At 35.4% G+C, this 20,012-nt stretch overlaps 1 protein-coding gene across 3 annotated transcripts in view; it reads left to right on the forward strand.

Moving 5' to 3' along the window:
- The window catches only part of HDAC9 (histone deacetylase 9), an 824,368-nt gene that overhangs the window by 56,239 nt on the left and 748,117 nt on the right, over positions 1-20,012 (forward strand). For 2 of the 3 annotated variants that reach the window (XM_016139429.2, XM_016139430.2), the window contains exon 2: positions 10,796-10,915. In XM_016139429.2, the coding sequence (XP_015994915.2) occupies positions 10,891-10,915 (25 nt within the window). In that variant the 5' untranslated portion in view covers positions 10,796-10,890. Of the gene's footprint in view, positions 1-1,802; positions 1,919-10,795; positions 10,916-20,012 lie in introns of all 3 variants that reach the window. The other variant, XM_036231088.1, reaches the window with a different exon arrangement.

A 20,012-nucleotide genomic window follows, 5' to 3' on the forward strand; every position in this document is an offset into this window, starting at 1 on the left:
GGAATAGTTGATTACTGCGACTATAACACTTATTCATCCTTAAGTGATGGTCACATGGTTACAAAAATAATTAGACATCGGTTTTGTTGAGAATCACTCCCCCCACCCCCTCCCACCCCCCCACCCCCCCACCCCCCCACCCCCCGAGTGCATATTTTCTTTCGGAAGGCTTCTGTCACAAAGATTACTTCAGCAAATTCCCTCAACTGTTCTGTCTCGGTATGCACCCACATCACTACCTGTTATCATACACTGCCCCTCCTCCAATTCACTCAACATGTTTATTTTCTCATGTTATCACTCAATTCTCAGACTCTCTAAGCTGAGGGATAAAGTTAAGTACATTTCTTATGCTCAAAATAAGCATCTCAATAATGTTCACTATTTTTTTTTTTCTTCTCAAAGGAGTATTGCAGAGGAACTTAAGAGTGAATGACAGTTGACAGGAGAAGTGGTTGCCCAGCAACTGGCAATTTAAATAACTAGGAGCTGATATGATTTACCAACCTGATGAACAGCAAGAACTTTAATACAATCTTAAGGACTGCTACAGATGTTGCATTGAGCTATTTATATGTGTTGATCTGTCTCAGTCTATTTTAATATATATGTATATATGCATATTTTTTTTCCTGCAGAACTGGAATATGAAAGCAAAGGCTGTATCTCTTCCTTTATGTAACATTAATAGCAGTTGCCTGCAATAAAATGAGTTGTTTTAGCCCCCTTCGTTTTTATAGTTACTCAGTTTTAAAGGAGGCTTTCTCACTCCGAGGAAATAAATGTCCTGTGGATTGAGTGCTGAGCTTGTTTTGAGTTGAGATTATATTTTTGTACTCAATAATTGTTGTTACCTGATTTTACAGATTTTATAATTTGAAATTTCTCTCCGTTTTTTAAAATGGAGTATTCGTTGTTCTTTATTCTTCAGGAGAATAATGAGGTTTAATAGGATTGGCTCTGAGTTGCCTTAAATGATTAGTGTGTTTTGCTAATGGGATCAAGAGGCTTGATCCCATCATGAGCCAGTTAGCTTCCCTGAGCAGATGAATCTTCATCTTTGCTAAAGGCAGCTTTCCTTCCTGACTCTCAGTGGACACCTTTTCACCTGTTTTTTCCAAGAGATGATAGAAAAGTTGCAACCCATCAGTAATAGTAGTATAGTGACCCAAAGAGTTCCCCCTCCTGGCCGGAGGTCAGCATTATCATTTTGTATGTAAAGAACATGGTATACGTGAGAAGCAGTCTCTATAAAATTCCACCATCTTGTTTGAAATGGAGTGTGTGACATAAAACAAACTACTAACATCCTGTTCTGGCATGGAGCTTAGAGTAATTTTAAGGATAATCTTAACACTGAACATATTTTATGATATGGGAGTACAAAAATAAATTGTTTTAATCATGAAATAGTTGAAGGACCCAGCAGGGTAATTTTACAATTGTTTCTTGAAACTATTTACAAATCATTGAGGTTAGGACTTCAGGAACTTCCAGAACTTTTTTTTGCCAATCGTGCATGTTTCAATAAAATTTAGTATCCTAAAGCTGCATGCCAGCTCTTCCATAGTATCTTTCACTTCTACTTCTAATTACAATGAAAAATCTCTTCTCCAAATTCCTATAGCACTTGTGCTATCCTGTTCCTTTTAAGAGGTAAATACCTTTTAGAGCTGCAGGGTTTCACACTTCCCGGGTGGGAGGGGGGGAAATTTGCAACACAAGGGCTCTGACTATCCTAATATCTCACATTTATTGAGCACTATGCTAAGTATTTTAAATATATTGTCATTTGTCCCTAGTGATCCTGCAAGGAGGTATTAGAGCCAGCAACTAACCTGCAAGCAAGCTGAAGGTCAGAGTGGTAATTCGCCTGTGAAAATATAGCAAGAAAATCAAAAGTGGAATTTGTATTAAAGTCTGTCAGACTCCAAAACCAGTGTACTTTTTTTCACTGTGTTACTATCTCTGTATGCTTTGTTATTTTGTTTTCATACTTTAGCCCAGTGATGGGGGGTGGGGGGAGGGCATCTTAGATAAGACTGCATTTTCAGAGGAGTCCTTGGACCAAACTCTGAGAAATTCCTGGTGTGAAATCTGAGGCAGGCTCTATCTGACCTACCCTCTCACCTTTGTACTGAACATTCTCAGTAAGCACTCAATAAGCTAGTATGTGTTAAATTCAAGCATGATCAAAACTTGCCCCTGTGCTAAATACAGCTCACAAAGTTCCATAGCATGAACCTCGGTTGATCATAACCTCAATATAAATATTAAAGGTTATGCAGATTAGAAAAATCAATACTTATTGGTAGGGTGAAGTTCAAAGATTCATTTCTTGTGTATCAATGTATTCTGGAAATTTAGGTGTATCCTAAAATATCGGTGTGTGTAGAAAAAGGAAAAGTATAGGTGAGTAAAGAATCAGCGAGGGATGGCACTGAGATGACTCTTTGGTATAAAACAGAATTCTTTGGCAGTGGGTGAGAAGGAGACGGAGATGGAAAATGGGAGGTTGGTTCAACTCATTAGTCAAGGGGAGGTTCTTTGGAAAGGTATGAAAGAGATAAATGACTTATTCAATGGGAAAAGATCTTGGAGAAGGACAGTAGAAAAGAAGGTCAAAGATAGAGGAATGTGGAGTTAAAGGAGTCAGTGATAATGTGGGTGTTGGTTGGGGGGGTGGGGTCCCATGCACCTCACATCTTTTGTCAGTGGCTTCAGGAGCTCATGGCTTATCCTGTTTCCTTCTTCATCATGTGGGTGTCCTGCTATTGTCATTTCTTCACTTGAGGTGTATAGTTATCCATGTTTGAAGATGTGCCTTAGCTCGCTTAAAATTGGACTGACCGCCGGCGATAAATAGAGGAGTAAGTAAAATAGTGAGTGAAATCCTCCTCAAGATAGATGCCTTAGTCTATTGAAATTTTCAAGATGTTCTGTTAAAACATAGAAAAGTTATTTATAGAAGGATTTTTACAGTACTCAGGGATATACTTCATGTTTTTCTTCAGATTCCTACAGAATGGTAGTTATTCCTAACTTACTGTTTTTGATATTCTTGTTTTTCTTTCCATCAATTCCCAAGTGATTTTTTTTTAATAATAGTAATTTCACTGAAAGATTAGGGTAAATGTGGTATATTCACAAGCAAATGATCATAGGAGTATATTTCCTCAGAGTACACACTGCCTTCTAAAAGAATGAAGCAAAGAAAGAGAAAAAAGCTGTGGTGATTAGATCCTTGTTGTAACCCAGGTGGAGTGGGAAAGATTAATAGCTGTGTGACAGAACTCTGTTTCAGGGTGAGAGGTACCGTGTATCACTGTTTTCTCCAGGGATGGAAGTTGGCCTGAAGGAAAACACAGTTTCTATACTAATAATGATAGTAACAGCCAACATTTTTGAACATCTTCTCATTACTGATTACATTTTTTTTCTCCAAGCCTCAGAACGACCTAGTAAGTAAAATACTTCATGTTTAAGCAACTGAAGCTCAGAGAGGTTAATTGACTTCTAGACCCCAGCTAGTGAGACGTTTCACATGGGCATTTTGCTAGCGTGAAGGGATTATCAGATCTTCAAGAGATAGATTGCAGCTTTAACAAAATCACAGACATTAAAAATATATGTATTCAATATTGAAGTTTGACAAAGAGAACCAAGTCCATCTAAATTGCAGTAAAGACCTTTTGTATTTTGCTAGCTGATCACAGCCCAGGTCTCTACACTAGCAGTGTAGTAGACCTGGAGCCGAGTTCTTTTAAACATGTTTGACCGGGTGGTTTTCCACAGGGAAGGTTATAGTGTACAAGTTCCAAAGGCCTCCTGCTGCGCAGGTATCAGAGGTTGTCTGTTACAAGTTCCTTCACTTCGGACTATTACTTCCTTTTTACAATTCTATTTTGGACTTCTTTATCATGTGTATTTACAGGTAGACAATGATTTTTCTTTTTTTTAACAACCCCTCTGCCATGACTGAAAAGGAGCCTTGTATGTCCTGCAGTTCTTGGGCATTGTGAATCTCATTTTAAACACAAACTAATGATAACGGTGGCTGTGACTCCCTGATACCTACTTTTCAAGCAGGGAAGTTGCGGGTAGGGGCCTTCAAAAATGATCCGATAAAAATCAATGAGGAAGGCTTTTTAATAAAATGCTCTTTATTATGTAGAAACTGTTTGGGATATGATTTGGACACTGGAGACCCTGGGGCTAAGCCCAGTGTTTTAAAAATCAAGGTTTACTATGGAAAGGTCTATTTTTATTAGTGTAGGTACTGTAGTTGGCAGAATTTTTTCTTATGAAATAAAATATCCAGCAGACCATTCCTGATTATGTTACGTATTTTTAGATGTTACCATTGAGTTATATTTATAGTAGACTACTGAATCCTATCTTAAATATGCAAAATATATGCATAACTAACCTCCCAAGCTGCGTTCCCTACTCTATATTACACCCTACAATGTAGCCTGTACTTAAATATTTCTGCTAAAAGTCTTATAAGGGAGATTATTATTTGATTTTAAAATGTGAGCATGGAAAATACTTACAAGACATGTGCTCCTCAGGGAGATGCATTCTGCTCTTAGCTATACTCTAAGGGTGAAAGCAGCAAGCATCTGGCAAGTGGACAGGGATCGAAATTAATAGTATTTCTTAGGTAACTGCCTGGAGACCAGTATGAGCCTAAAGGAGCCGATGTGCCAGTTTTGCTAGGTGTTTAGTCTGAGTACCAGGTGTCTGCTTTGGTATTAGGGAAGGTTAAACCACTGACTGTATCATTGATGTGGCTCCTGTCTGTGCCATTAGTTTCCCAGTGTGTTGCTTAGGACAAATTAAGTATTGTCAGGAGCATTATTTGCATAGTCCTGCTTCTAAAACTAAAGTTGAAGGAAACAAATATCCTTAAATCTCTGTATCCCATTCTCCTGTGTCTTGATGAATAGTGGTTTGATTATTTTGATGTAATCGTGAGGTTGTAGAGCTTGTCTAATAAAGAAGTAGATTTCTTTTGGAGGAGAAGAACTGAAGGTAATCAGAAGGTGAGAAGCTGAACCCTTCCAATGATCGGAGAAATCACTTCAGTTTCAAAGCCTAGGGAATAATAGTATCTTGAACAACATAGTTCAGGGGCAAATTTGTTTCTGGGTGTCCGGTGTCTTTCCCTGATCCAGAAAGTTCCTACCCCTCCTGAATCCACTCTTTCTATATGGTAGCCCAAACTCTAGGGTATTTTTCTTTCTTTTTTTGATCTATATCAAAGAACTGTGTTCTAGTCCTTCACAATGCTATACTACAAGTTGGATAGATGATTCTAACCCAGAGGCGACTACAGATTTATTGGCTTAGCCCTTCCCCTTTGTCGACTTGTTCATCCATCAAAAATTTATTCTGTACCTACATGTACTAGACATCGTGCTAGGTGTGGGAATTACTGAGATGAATATAGTGCAATCCTTGAATTGAGGAATGTAGTTTCATGGTGAATAAAAGAACTTCATGAACATACAAGGTATTATTATTATCTAACATTAGGAATGGTAATATAGGTAGGTACAGTGCAAGACAAAGCAGGAACATAGATGAGGAAGCCGACCTTTTACTTAGAGTATTGCTTAAGAATTCCCGATGAACGTTCCCAATTGAACATGGCCTTAAATAATTTGAGTGGGGAGGTAGAGAAGAAGTGATAGTATCCTTTGCAGAAAAAGGAACAAAAGCATGGAAATGTGAATGTGAATGATACTATACAGGAATAATCAGGACTCGGTCAGCTGATATGCAGCCTCAGTACAGTGTTTATTCTGATTTATTTGTGCCTGTACCTCAGCAGTAGTTAATGATGTTGATTATCACTCTAGGAATAATGAACCCATAGGAGTTAGATGTGAGGGAAAGAAGGACGGAGAAAAAAATGGGGTAGGAGGAAACAACTTATGAAGAAACTTGAATGCCAGTTAAGGAGTTTGCAGGTCACTAGATTTTATTTACTTACTCATTCATTCAGACATTCCCTAGAGGCAGGGATACCAGATAGAAGTCTAGATAAAGAATCTAATCGAGAACGAATGATTGCTTGAGCCAAGACAGCATTCATTGAAATGGAAAGGAGGGCCCAGATATGAAAGGTATTTTTTTCAGACATCAGTGTACTGGCTTTGGTGACTATGTATGGGGAATGGAAGAAAGAGAGAAATGAAATAGAATCTGAGGTTTCCATATGGGTAACAGAATGTCTTAGATGTAGCCAATAAAAGTTTGTTGAATTGAATAGAATGTTAAGAGCAATTTTCTAGTATTTTTCTCTAAAGATAAAATTATGGCAGAATCTCAGGTTTTGAGGCATAAGAGAGAGACCGGGTCTGATGAATCTCCCGATACTCAGGAACTGGCAGAGTAGGCTTATTCTACCAATAAACTATATATTCAGAGGATGTTATGAATTGAGTCAGCTCATGAAGTCTGTTCCATAAAGGAAGTGGGGCTGATGACTCCATCTAAGAAGAGAAAGACCTGCAGATGAATGTGAATGGCTTTGTAGACTGAACTATGCATTATGACTTGCCCTAAGTCTGGGAAAGATATAATAGAGATACACAGTTTTGTTAGCTACACAGACTACAAAGTACTCTGCTTTTTTAGTAGCACACTGTCCGAGATAATACCAATTGCCCAAAAGGAAAAAAAAAAAAAACTGTAATAAGAAGCTTAGAGTATAGTTAAAAAACCAACAGACAGCTTGTAGTAGGAACATGAAGTCTAAGTGAGATTTGAAAGCTTATATTGTGAGAATTCTTGTAGATATTTGTTCCAACTTTTTTGATTTGTTTTATTATCTTTTGCAACTGAGTTCAGTCTATTCATTGGCTAGGGCCTCTCATTTACCACCTACATGTCTGTGAACAAATTCCTGAAACTCTCTAAGTGTCAAATTCCTCAGCTGTAAAATGTGAATAATAATGGCTTACTCAGTATACTCCAAAGAGCTGTTGTGAAGATCAGAGGCGATAATCCTTGTGCAAATTCTTTGTGAGTTGTAAGTTCTGCTGATTTTCCACTTATTACTATGGAACAGGCCATGTAGGTGGAATGCTTAAAGGACTTATGGATTCACCACCCCAATCATGTTAATGAGAGCAATGTGGATTGGGGGAATGTAATGTGATACTGCCTTCTTTCCTTGGCTGCAAGGGCAAGCTAAGACTTTGCAAGATGTCACTCCCTTGGGCTGTTGTTATATCCCAGGATATTATAGCAGCAACTTACTTGCAGGCAGCTGATGAACTGGTAGTCAGAGGTGATCATTTTGAAGCAAAGATTCTTAGTCACTTATTGCGGATTCATGTAGCTCAAGGAAAATGCAAAAATGTGGATGGATCTTGAGAAAATCATGCTAAATGAAATAGTCAGATGGAAAGGGTTGAGAGCCATATGATTTCACTCATATGTGGGATATAAAATTGAAAGCAACAAACAATACCAAAACTCATAGACATAGACAATAGTTTAGAGAGAAAGGGGGTAGAGGGGAAGTAGATAGGGTAAAGGGGGCCAAATATATGGTGGCAGAAGGTGATTTGACTTTGGGTGGTGAATACACAATGCGGTATACATAGGATGTATTATTGAATCATATACTCGAAACCTATGTAATTTTATTAACCAATGTCACCCCTATAAATTTTGTTTAAAAAAGAGCCAGAACGACCATTCTTAGATCTCAGTAGGTAAAAGATTCATAGTAGCAACTTTGCTTTTGCGGTGTTTGTGCTTATCTTCTTAAATGTGCACATATAAATTTTTACAGAATAGGCAAACTAATGTGCAAAGTAGTTGAAACTATTAATGAAAGCAGATCTAATTCTATATCTGCTTTGGTAATCTGTATTCACAATCAGCATTCCCCCCGCTGCCCTTTTCATTTATTTACTCACTTGAAGGCCAGTTTCTTATATCTGGTTCAAGCTTATTGTAAGGATGACTAATATACTAGGGGAAAACATCCCTATTCTAAGAAAATAGTCTAGTTCTCTGAAACCCATTTGTATAAAGAAGTGTGGAAATATTTAAGAATAAATTGTTTATGCTCATTCACAGATGTTCCTCCACTGGCCCCTCTTTCTTTTCTGAGTAGCTAAAACATGGTCTTCATTTGCATAAAATCCTGTACCAATTTTGTCCCTTAAAGATGTGAACAGGGCTGATAATCTGTTGATTTTATTGGCCACGAAGAAAGGGAACCTTATGTAGTCTGCGATGTGCACGTGCATGCACGCGCGCGCGCGCACACACACACACACACACAAATGTGCATGTGTGTGTAGAAGCCGATACCCCTGAAACATTTGAGGAGAGCTCTTCAAATGACCATATTTCAGTTATGCAACTATAGTTGTGATAACTTTGGTTTAATGTGGCTCATTAGAAATGGTGATGCAATAACTGGAAACTAGTACATATCAACATAGAAATGCATATTAATTTTCTTTATAATTGTTCAGATAACAAGGCTTTCATAATCTTTGAAGAATATATTATGGTTAATATATTATTAAAAAGATTGAATGGCAAAGAGAGTAGTTTAAATTTTAAGAAAGTATTTAATGATGATATTTTGGAGGCCAAGTCACATTTCCATCTGAGATTCACTTTGCCACTCAAGTCTAGAGCTATGAAGGCAAAACCCAATAATTAGGTAACTAGCCATGAATCAACATGTTATGGACCATTGTTATGTGCATTGGTGAAAATAAATGGCAGAAATGTGTGAAAATAGAAACATCTTTTTAATTTTAGATTTTGTGACAAGTAGCAAAACCTTGCTATAATATTACCACTGCTAACAGTTAGACAAAATTCCATTTAAATTGGGTTGTATTTGTAAAAAATATAGTATCAATTGTACAAAGTGACATTATAGATGAAAATTTTCTCTTTAAACACAGAGTAATTATGCCCCTGATTGAAGGCATCTTTCAGTGCTGCTTTACTTACATTCTCTTAAGGTTTCCTGTCCCTTGCTTTCTATTATTCTGAATTTAAAATCAAACTGTGCCATTGAGAATCAAGAGAGTAGCATGAGCATTTATGAAATGTTTCAGACTGCAGTGTAAAAAAGTAAAAATGCCCAAATCTCAAAGTCCACTTTCATTAATTTTAGATAGTCTTTAGATTTAAATCTCACCCAATTTTAGTTTTGATTTTGCTTTATTACCTTTTAATTATGAAGCAGATGACATCTCAATTTTCTCACCTGCGTGTGTGTGTGGGGGGGTGCAGTGAGAGTTACAAGTATCAGCGTGGTTGATGTGAAAATGATATCAAAAATGATATGTCTAAAAGTACTTTGTTACTATTAAGAACTATGCAAATGAGTTTTTACTTTAAAATATGACATTGACATATTTTTACTTAGAAGCCAATATCTAAATGTCTGTTTGCTGATACAGACATCAAAAGTATTTTCTGCTCTTCATTTTTCATTTTTTAAAGAAATGTTGCTTTCTCATCAACATGGACATTAAGATTCTTTAAATAATGCTAATAAAATAAACACATTAGTATAATTTTTGAAGGAGATTCATAAAAATATCATTTATTGTTACTAAATCTTAACATATATTCAGCACTAAAGATGTGATAAGGTGTAGCCTGCTACGATTTATGACTGTTTTAATAACTAGCATAATTCCATTTAAAGACCATTTGAAGTATAATAGGTATTATTAGTGAGGTTATATAGTTCTTAAAAGGAAAAACATATTTATATCCAGCTGTATACATATCGGCAAAAAATAGCAATAACGCTTTCAAAATACTGATGGGAAAAGGAATCACAATAAATATGTTGGGTTCTCCAGATAAAGAGATGTATAATTCTCAGAGTTACAGCATTCCGTGTATAAAAATAGTGCAATCGGGTATACTATTTTCGTAAGAAACTCATTAAGTGCAACTTTAAAAGCTTCTCTTCTTCCTCTTCTTTTTTAAAACTTTGACAAATTCCAGTAAACTGTGAGGAAAATGTCCTTCCAAATGCTTTTCCTTTGCCAAAATGTCTAGAAGCGAGAGTACATTCAAATTAAAAGCAGAAAGTCCCTTAAATTCCCTGCAAGAAGTCCATTCTATAAGTGCCACTCCTGGAAAGACTATGGCTGTTATTACTTTTGGCTGGAACGAGATTGCAAAAGACTTCAAGAAGAAACAAAAATTGTAATGGGAGTTTTCTGTCACTCTTATAGTTTATGGCTTATTTGTTCCTTTTTTCAATCCTTTAAAATTCTTTCCCCAAGAGGCCTTATCTCGAGAAGGAAATCGTTGACAGTGATAAAAATACTATGTAATGAGATACTTAGATCCAAAATTCCAAAAATATTTTATATTTCTATAATAATGATAACAGCAAACAAATTATACTGACTAGTAAATAGAAAACTAATTATAATTATGCGAAGTCCTTTTCTGCTAACACATTTCTTCCACACCTATTATTTTATTTTAGTGTTCACAATATTCTTGCACTTTAAGCATGACTGGTAAGTTTGCTCTTTTATAGATAAAATTATAACAGATATATAAAATTAACACCTACACCTCTATGCAGTATCTATTTGTCTATAATGGATTAAATAGATATAATTATAGATGAAGATTTAAGACACTAGCAAGGTCGATGTGACTGCCTTACAGACACACAGTCGAGCTGTGGCTGAACTGAGACTCTGTGTTTCTTTTCCTTTGTGGCTTGACATAACTTATGTCATACACATCCATTTTTATTGCATTCCAGGTTTCTCTTCTACCAGCCTCTCGTGGACCAACATTGCCAGCCTAAGGAAAGCTGCGAATCCACATCCCGGCCCATCCGTCCTTCTCCTGGTTCCCATGATGAGCTCACCAGTGCAGCCCGGTCAGTCTGATTTCTTTTAAAATCACTAAAAGACTTTATATGAAAGATGTTGCTTTGTGTAACTTCAAACAAAAAATTTAAGTCATGAAAGGACCTTTTTTTTTCTGATGAGGATTGGTTGATACAATAAATTTTGAAGTTTGTATTGTATAGCCAGTCTTCTATTACGTAACCCTGTTTGCTTTCCAGGTAACTAATTTCATTTGCATGGCTACCTGACCACTTGGCTTTAATTCTTCTGCTTCTAATGTAACATTTGGGTAAAATTTTATGAAGTTATAAATATTTATTAAATATGATATGGGCATCTAATTCACAGCCTTAGGCTTTCTGTCCTACTATATGTCTGTCTGCTTTTAAACTGTGCTGTACGTATCAGAAATTAGCTTGTGGATTCACTCCTTCTTCATCTCTTGACACACAGGAAAAATATTTCTTCACCCCACCCTTCTTTGCTGTCACTCCTGTTTCCTATGTACGTTTTTAATTATAATCTCAGCACCTGCTTCCTCTAAATCCAGTGTAAGGTGTGGCTTTTGCAATGTTGTGATCGGCACTGCCAACACCCATTCCGGCAGGAACAGAGTGTCACTTTTGGAACAAACACATCCAAGTCTTTAGAACGATAAAGTCGGGGCAGATATCACATGTTTAGGATAAACAAATTTAAAAAGAATTTTCTGTTTGGATTATTATAGGAGCATTTATTTCTATATATTCTTTAGAAACTCTTTTAGCATATTAATATTCTAGAGTTATCCTACTTCCAAGGTTGAAGCTAATGTAATATTATATTCAGAGTTTATAAAAATAAATCATTTGCCAAGATTTTTACTCTGTGGAGTGCCACACACAGATTAGCTGCTCTGAAATTTCATTCTCATCAGTCTGACCCCGTATCCCCAATAGGCCACCAGCTCGTATTTTGAATTTTAAACTGGAATTATTGATTAGTATAACTGTGATTGTTGATTCTAAATGACATACTAAAGCTATTACAGAGTCGTTAGTCAAAATCATGAGTCATAATTGGCATTGTCATCTGGATAAGCAGATGAAGAGTTACCTAGGCTGCTTATCTCTGAGTCCCTATAGTCCCCTGATTCTCAAACTTCAGCATACATTTGCATCATTAGGAGGGTTTGTTAAAAGAAGCTCCATCTCCATAGTTTTTGACTCAGTAGTGCTGCGGTGGGGCCCAATAATTGCAATTATTACAGGTTGATGCTTCTGTTGCTTGGAGACTACACTTTGGGAACTATTGGTCTAGCCCGCTAACCCTGTTCTTTCACTGACCCCTGCCTGCTGCCCATCCTCCGCTCACAGACAGCCCTGTGTGTGAGCTGTATTGCTCATCACAATTGTAGTATGGTATTCTTATCCTTTCTATTGACATGAACTTAAAATCGTGTTTGCATTTTATATAAGTATATATTGCATTTTAAATATATATATTCGTTTATAAATAAATTTAATGTTTCAAAATTGCATAATTTAACAGAGACATTTAATTTAGAACAACCATAGTCAAATTTCTTTTTCTTATGGTAGAATGTGTTGGAATCACTAAAAAATATACTAAAAGAAATAGGAACAAATTGGCTAAGTACGGAAGTGGCACAAAATTTTCTCCATTTCTAGAAGTTACTGTCTGGAATTTAAATATGTGCTTTTATTTCATTCTCAGGACCAGAAACCAGACTTTTTATTCAGTCCTTCTGTGGTCTTTATTTACCATCTTTCTTACAGGTATAGACTTGGACTCACTTTTTTTTTTTTTAAATGAGAAACACATAATTCCATTAGAACAGTATTATAAGTGGTTAGATATTTCCAGTTTAGCTCATCGAGGAATGTTTAAAGTAATGAACTTGCAATGAATGAATACAGAAATATTCTGACAACCTTAGTTGAAAAAGAATCAATACAACGTAATAAGACATATTTTAAAATTTTACATGCTTAAAGAAAAGTGTATCAAATAGCAGAAAAGGTAAAAAAAAAATTGGTGATTCTTAGTGTGAGATATGGGCACCTAACAGAATTTTTTAGGTAGGTCTATGTTACATCTAATTTCATTCTAAAAGTAATGTTTTGGGGGAGGTCTGTGTAAGGATGATATTCTTAGTTTTCTCATCTTATGTATGGAACAGAGGGAAGAGGTGAGATTTTTTGGTTATTATTGGTTTTGAGGTAACTGCTTAAGAGGTAAAGTATATTGGGCAAGAAAACTATAGAAATGTATGGAACAGATGGTTAGAAGCAGCACTTATTGAACTTTGTGAGGCAAAAGAGAAGGAAACAGATGAATGCATACGCCTCACTCTTTCCGAGGGAGAAGAAACAGGCATGATTTAGGGAGTTTGAGGTTAAATAGGAGTGTCATTGTCCACTCAGCATAAGTTGTTGGTTATGTAGAAAGTGGATGTGAACGAATCCATGCTTCAAGGTGCATGTGGAGAAGGAGGGGATACTGTGCATAGCTCAGCTTCTTATACTCAGATGACATCAACTCGTAGCATGTTTTTTTAAACTCAAGGTTCCTAAATGTCAATGTATTGTAATGCATGAGATGGTCAAATACACTGGACTCTCTTTCAAAGAATAAAGTGAGATAATACCACATACTTTGATGAGTTCCACATATACTGACACTGCCTTACAACTGATAATATTTGACTATTGAAATCAACATACCCTGACCCCTGAGGGAATATTGACTTTATAATATGAAACTATTCTTCGAGGCTGCTGTTTCTGTGAGGAAGTTCTGCCAGCCATGATAATTGTTCAGTTAAGAGAAGGGAAAAAAGGGTGATAAATGAGACAACTGCTGAATGAAGCTCATTCTACTTCGAGTCCTTAATTTCTTTGTGTACTTTCTGTCTTATAAATACTTCTGCTTTATTGAGGACAGCATTATACAGAGGTCTTAATCAATTCTGTTTGGGAAACTTTTATGAATGAAATCTGAATATAGGAAAGTCATAGCAAATAGGCCAGGTGGGTGGGAGTCTTTTCTATTTATTGCAAGTGCAAATTATAATTAGAGACTTGAAATGCACCTTGCATATATAAAGGAAAATGTTCAGTCACAAACATAAACACATTAGTCTGTTGTGGTGCCATATATATTCTACTAGTGAGAAATAACCTAATCGTTTGACTTAGAAAAAAGTGTTTTTCTTACGTCTCTCTCTCTCTTTTTTAACTATCTAAAAAGAGAATTAAATTGGTCTTATGCAATTGCCATTCATTTATTTTGCTTTAGTTCCACTAAGGGCTCTAAGGACTTGTGCACCAGAAAAATATTCCAGTTACTACAGGAATTCTTTAATAGTCAGTTTCTCAAACAGAGTATTTATGTTTGTTTTGAAAATCCATTCTGGGATAGTGTGAATTCTGATTTTCCCCATGCACTGGCACCGTTCTCATTAAAGTTCTCCATACATATTCCAATGTAGTTGATATCAAGTACTAAATATTACTGTCTTGATCATACATTCAGTCAAACAATAAGTGCTGATTTTCGAATATAGAAACACTAGTTATTATTTTAATTTTGCTGCCCCAATAATGTTCTAAGTTAGGGCACTGGGTATTGCTTTTCAATGCTGAGGATCTTGAATGGAGGGAAGACCATCTGGATAAGATTGACAGTTAGCTGCTGCAGTTGAGATAGACATTCATTCAAAACTTGTTAAACATCTGTTTTGTTCCAGGCAGTGTTATATAGTAGAGAAACACAGAATACTGAAACCTGGTTTCTACTCTTATGGACAGAACCCTTTCGTGGGAGAAACAGAAGGGTAAATAGTTTTGGTCCATTCAGTGTGTTAAGTATTTTTTAAAAATATATATGAGCAGAAATTAATTTCTTCTGTGCAGGAATATGATGCTATTTCTAGTAATTTAACTTTAATCAGGATTGCCAAATCTCAGAAGGAAAGACTTTAGGGCTCATTTAAAGTTTTCCAAACATGTCCAATAATAAGAATCACCTGGGGCTCTTGTTAAAAATACAGATTCTCAGACCCCTCCACTAAAGAGACTAATGCCATAGAACTGGAGCGGGGTGCTTGATAACATATATCATAGTACTCTTCACTGTGACTTGGTGAAGTGTAGAAATGTTCTTTAATTTAACAAACACTAATATTTCTTATTTTGGGACTCTAAAAAAAACGCATCATTAATATAGGTATTTTGTCCTTAGAGCTAAGGTATAATTCAATTTTTCTACTTTCTAATAAATAAAAAGCTAGTGGTGTTGAAAACTAGAGGAGGTAGTCATTTGTGGAGAAATTTTAGTGGCTTATATGTATTCTGCTCTACCTAGGGCATCCTGCTGTGATTTGGAGGTGAACAAAGGTGATTCCTAGGGTACTTTTCCCCTTCCTCAAAACAAGTTTCTACCTATTTTAACTCAGATTAGATTTTTAGTAGGTAGCACGATTATAGAAAACACGATTTGAGCCTGGACAATTTTTAAGAGTAAACAAATTAGGCTGCATCAACCTTAGAATAATTCCAGTGTGACTTTTAATCTCGATTAATCTAATTTATATAATGTAATACTGATGAAAATGAATTTTCCAAACACAGAACACAAGGTGCAGAATACTCTCCGGAATTATGCAATGATGTGGCCTTGTGAACTTCTAGGTGACTTTGGATGATGGAGTTGCTATAGCAGTTATAAAGTCCTATGACATTAGTTTTTAAAGCTCATTGCATAAAAGTAGCTAATTTTCCTTTTCTTCACCATTGTGGGAACATATAACAACTACTCCACCCATATGGAGTGAGAAGGCCAGGCCATTTATATAAACTATAGGGTTGTGGCAAGATCTTTTATTCCATTCCTTTCTTTTTCTCATTTGGCAAATCTTCGGCAGTAGTTAGTTAAGAGTTTTCCCTTTGTGCTTCTGTTTTGCTAAACAGCTGAATTCTCTCATAGAAATGTAGAGTAGGTTTAGCTAATGATCAAAAAGTTTTTGGGAATTTAAAATTGTTATGGAAATGCTAAGTAGTATAAACAATTTGAAGGCAAGCATTAATAAAAACTTCACTGCAAGCATTTTTGAAGAGGACTAATAAAAGCTTTACAGTTCAATTAATACAGCACAACATTGTGTTTTCTAGAAGCATATGGGGCCCAGAAGGCCTGCCCCTGTTTTTAAAATTTACGGAACTCTTTAATGATTCACCACTTTTACTCCAGTGCATTACCCACTATGGTGCCATTTAGTCATTAAGTAGGAAACTAAAACCAGGACAAAGCTGCAAACAAATATCATAATGTCCAAATTGGGATTTTTTTCCCTTCAGTTTGTTCACAATATGTTGCCATAAAAAATGAATGGTAAATGAAATAGGGTCATAGGACAAGTCAAATAGATGATGGCTTCCCGAGATTAGTCTGATCAGTTGGCTTTTTAATGAAATACACGTCACACCTCATCACAATAAGCTCTATGTAACTAAAATATTTTCAGGTTCCTGGCTAATTATCTATTTCAAGTGGTGTTCAAGAAAAATATTCTAAGATAATCAAATAAATTAGTACTTTGAAGATTTTTGTAATAGAATTTGAGCACAGAGTATGGTATTTGTGGGACACATTAAGTATTACATTTATTAAATATTGTTTTGGATTTTTTTAAACTGATATAACCAGAGAGAGCATTTTATTCACTTTCCAGTTCCTGAAAGACAGCACTTTAAAAGTGAGGCACAAACCTTCTTCTAAAAGGTTCAGTTTAAATTTATTCACATTTATTGTTTTCAACTTTGCCTTTCACAATGAATTTTGGTGGGTAATTCAGTTTACATATTTCTTATTGTGTTCATTATCATCAACACTACCAAAACCCCCATAATGTAGTTCAAAAAGAAAAGGGTATTTCTCATTTCCCTAAGGACTAAAGAGGTTTCCCTCAGTAGTGCACTATTCTTTTCCTGGTGATTATTCGGGGTCCCAGATAGCTTCTAACATGTGGCTGATGCTTCTTCAGTGATAAATTCTAAGATTAGTGAGCATCTCTACCTCAAGCTGATACAAGGGGAATGGAAAAAACTGGGTGTTTGCACATCGCTTCTGTTCACAGTGTGTTGGGTAGTATTTAGATGGCTGGCCACACCTAATTACAAAGGGGGCTGGGAAATGTAGTCTAGCAGTAGTCCTGGAAGAGATGGAAGCAGATTTGGTGACTAGCTGGCCAGTCTGTACAACATTTTTCTTAAACGTTTATACCTGAAGTGCAAATATAGTATTGCTTACAAGAGGTAGAGTATTTCATAATGTATTCTTGATTAAGCCAGTTATTAAGGAGTTAGTAAGAGTCCTTTAAAGAGATAGTAACATGTTGAAATCAGGGCAGATCAGCTTATCTGCATTTTCTAAAACCTGCTTAAAAACTTTTCTTTATGAATAATGCTAAATACTGAAGCAGTGTAGTTTTAGAAAATTCAAGTTTTTAGTGGAAACTGCAGAAAATGAGAATAATATGTATAATGTAGAATGTTATGTATTTATTCTTCATTAGTGTATAATCGTCATGTCGGTGACAGCTGAAGACTGAAAAAAAAGGTCATGTTAGTTTATCTGAAATTACAGTCGCATATATGCTGAGGAAGAAGTCATTAATATTTACAATTCTTATGGTTCTTCTTTATCATCTATTGACATCACATTTTAAAACACCTTCATAGTTTTAAATATTACGGTGGAAATCTAGGCCAAATATACAGTGGTTGTTTTACACTGATCTTTTCATGAACACAGTTATAAAACAATGATAGGCTTTTTTTTTTCCAGAAGATTCATGAGCAAATTATGGTGATTCTGCAAAATACGCATAGACAGCCTTTATAGCATTGTGTGGGACCTTTATAATTATAATAATTATTATTATTTTTGCTGTATACTTTAGAGTTTGCTTTTAAGAGCACCAAAAGTTTACGTGTATGTATATATACACATGTTGTGTGGTATTACTTGTTTGGTTTGTCACTGGGATCCCAGATATCTGACCAATGAGGTATCTGACCAATGTGTTTTTTTCTGTTTGTGTTGCAATACTATATTAACTCTGAGGAAATACAGAGATATTTGGGGCCATATACCCTCCACTACATAACACTCAAATGCTTTGCTTTCTGTGGTTTTCTGTTGATTTCTTAATTTTTGTTTGTCATCGTTTGAAAATTTCAATAGGTAGCAGTATTCTCCATTTATAATGTATTGCCACTAATTTGTTGTAAGGTTGGAAAGCAAAGAACTATGTTAAATAAACCTTTTAGTAAGATAAAAAAAAAAGATCTATAATTTTTGAAGAAATGCATGAAGGTCTCTTTTATGAGCAAAGTACATGTTTGCTTTTTCTTACACATAGTAATAATATTTTAAGTGTCTTCTAATACCCTTTATTTTCCTGGCTCTGTCTTTGCTATGTAGATTTGTAAATTTCTGAGTTTCTAATTAGGTGAGGCATTATCATGGTTTTAATTTTGCCATGCATGTCCTTGCAAATTATGATCGATAAGTTTTATCATTGCATATCCATGTGTTGACTTGTGTTACTTTGGGGTTACTTTAATATCCAAAATGAAAGATTCATGAATAAATTATGGGTGAGTTTTTCTTTAAAATCTGTTACCAATTTATAGAAAATAGAATACATGAGATAGTATGCAAAATTATTTTGTCTTTTTTTTTCTATGACAACTTTCTGGCATTTGATTATATAAGCCTCTTTCCTTTCATGATAGATGGTTGCTCCTTGGATAGCACTGCATAATTAACCTTTTCTCCCCAGACTATTAACTTCCAAGAAGACTTCCTCTTCATATCAATATTATAGTTCCACTGGTAGCTAGCTGGGCTGGGGAGTTTCCTTTGGAATTTGCCCTAGTAATTTCACCCTCTTTGGAATTGTGTGAATCCTGAGAGAGGGTAGATAATCATAGCAGCACATATATGGGCATGAGTCTTTTATCATTCACTCTTAGAGGAAATCGCTTTTCAGAAAGAAATGCTGAAATTACATATGAACAAATTATTAATAAGAAAAACTAGTTACAAAGTTTAGACCCTGGGAATGTATGCATGCTTAATAAAAACTGGTGACACTTTCAGGGTCTGCTTTTATTGGAAAGGCTACCCTTGTTGACCAGAACTGTGTCTTTCTGATCTTGAGATTTCAAGTGTTTTCCAGAGATTGAAGACTGCTGTGCAGAGGGGCAAAGCCAGAACTTCATCCCAAGCTCCTCTTTTAAAAATCTCTTATCCGATTGAAAAAAAAGAAAATGGCAAGTCATTGTACTTACTTTTTTGGTTTGTCACTGGGATCCCAGATATCTGACCAATGAGTTTGTTAACACGGGCGTTTGGGGACTGTTACTATCGTTCATAGTATACTGTGTTGAAGTAAATTATTAACCCAGTGATTGTGAAATGATTCTTCCTGAAACTCTATCTCTTCTCGAAATACGCTGTATTAGAAGAAATATAATTAGAGATGTTTTAAAAACTACTTTAAGAAAGTAAAAGCACATAGCTGTGAAAATTCTTTTTGGGTAGTTTTGGTCATTTTTAAATGTATCTGTATTTTTATGCCTATAATTTGGTGCTTTATTTCTTTAATGAAGGAGAATTGAATGTATCTTATTTTGGCTATATGTTTAAACTGAAACAATAAATTGAACAACAGATTTTAATGGTAAAAATATATCAGTGAAAGGACCTAGGAGTTAGCAGAAAAGGTCAGGAAACCAATTATAGAAAGAGGAAAATAATATGTACCATAACTTGTGTTAGGCAGTGTGTACTCTTGAATTTCTGAATTTCAATAAAATATATCAAACTAGAGTTCATCTTCCCTTCTGTTGGAAGAACAGATAATCCTCCCACCCATCTGCTCTCTTACCTTTCTCAGTTTTCTTTCTTTCTTTTACTTTTATCCTGCCGAACTCGAAAAAGGATTTGGGATCTATATATTAAGATTTAAAAAATAAAATACATGAGGAAGAAAGGAAATAGAGGAAGGAAAAATTAGATGAAGTAAATACCCTTAATACCATACACTTTAGTTCT

This window comes from Rousettus aegyptiacus, unplaced genomic scaffold (genome assembly GCF_014176215.1).
Source record: "Rousettus aegyptiacus isolate mRouAeg1 unplaced genomic scaffold, mRouAeg1.p scaffold_m13_p_13, whole genome shotgun sequence".
Taxonomy (NCBI): Eukaryota; Metazoa; Chordata; class Mammalia; order Chiroptera; family Pteropodidae; genus Rousettus; species Rousettus aegyptiacus.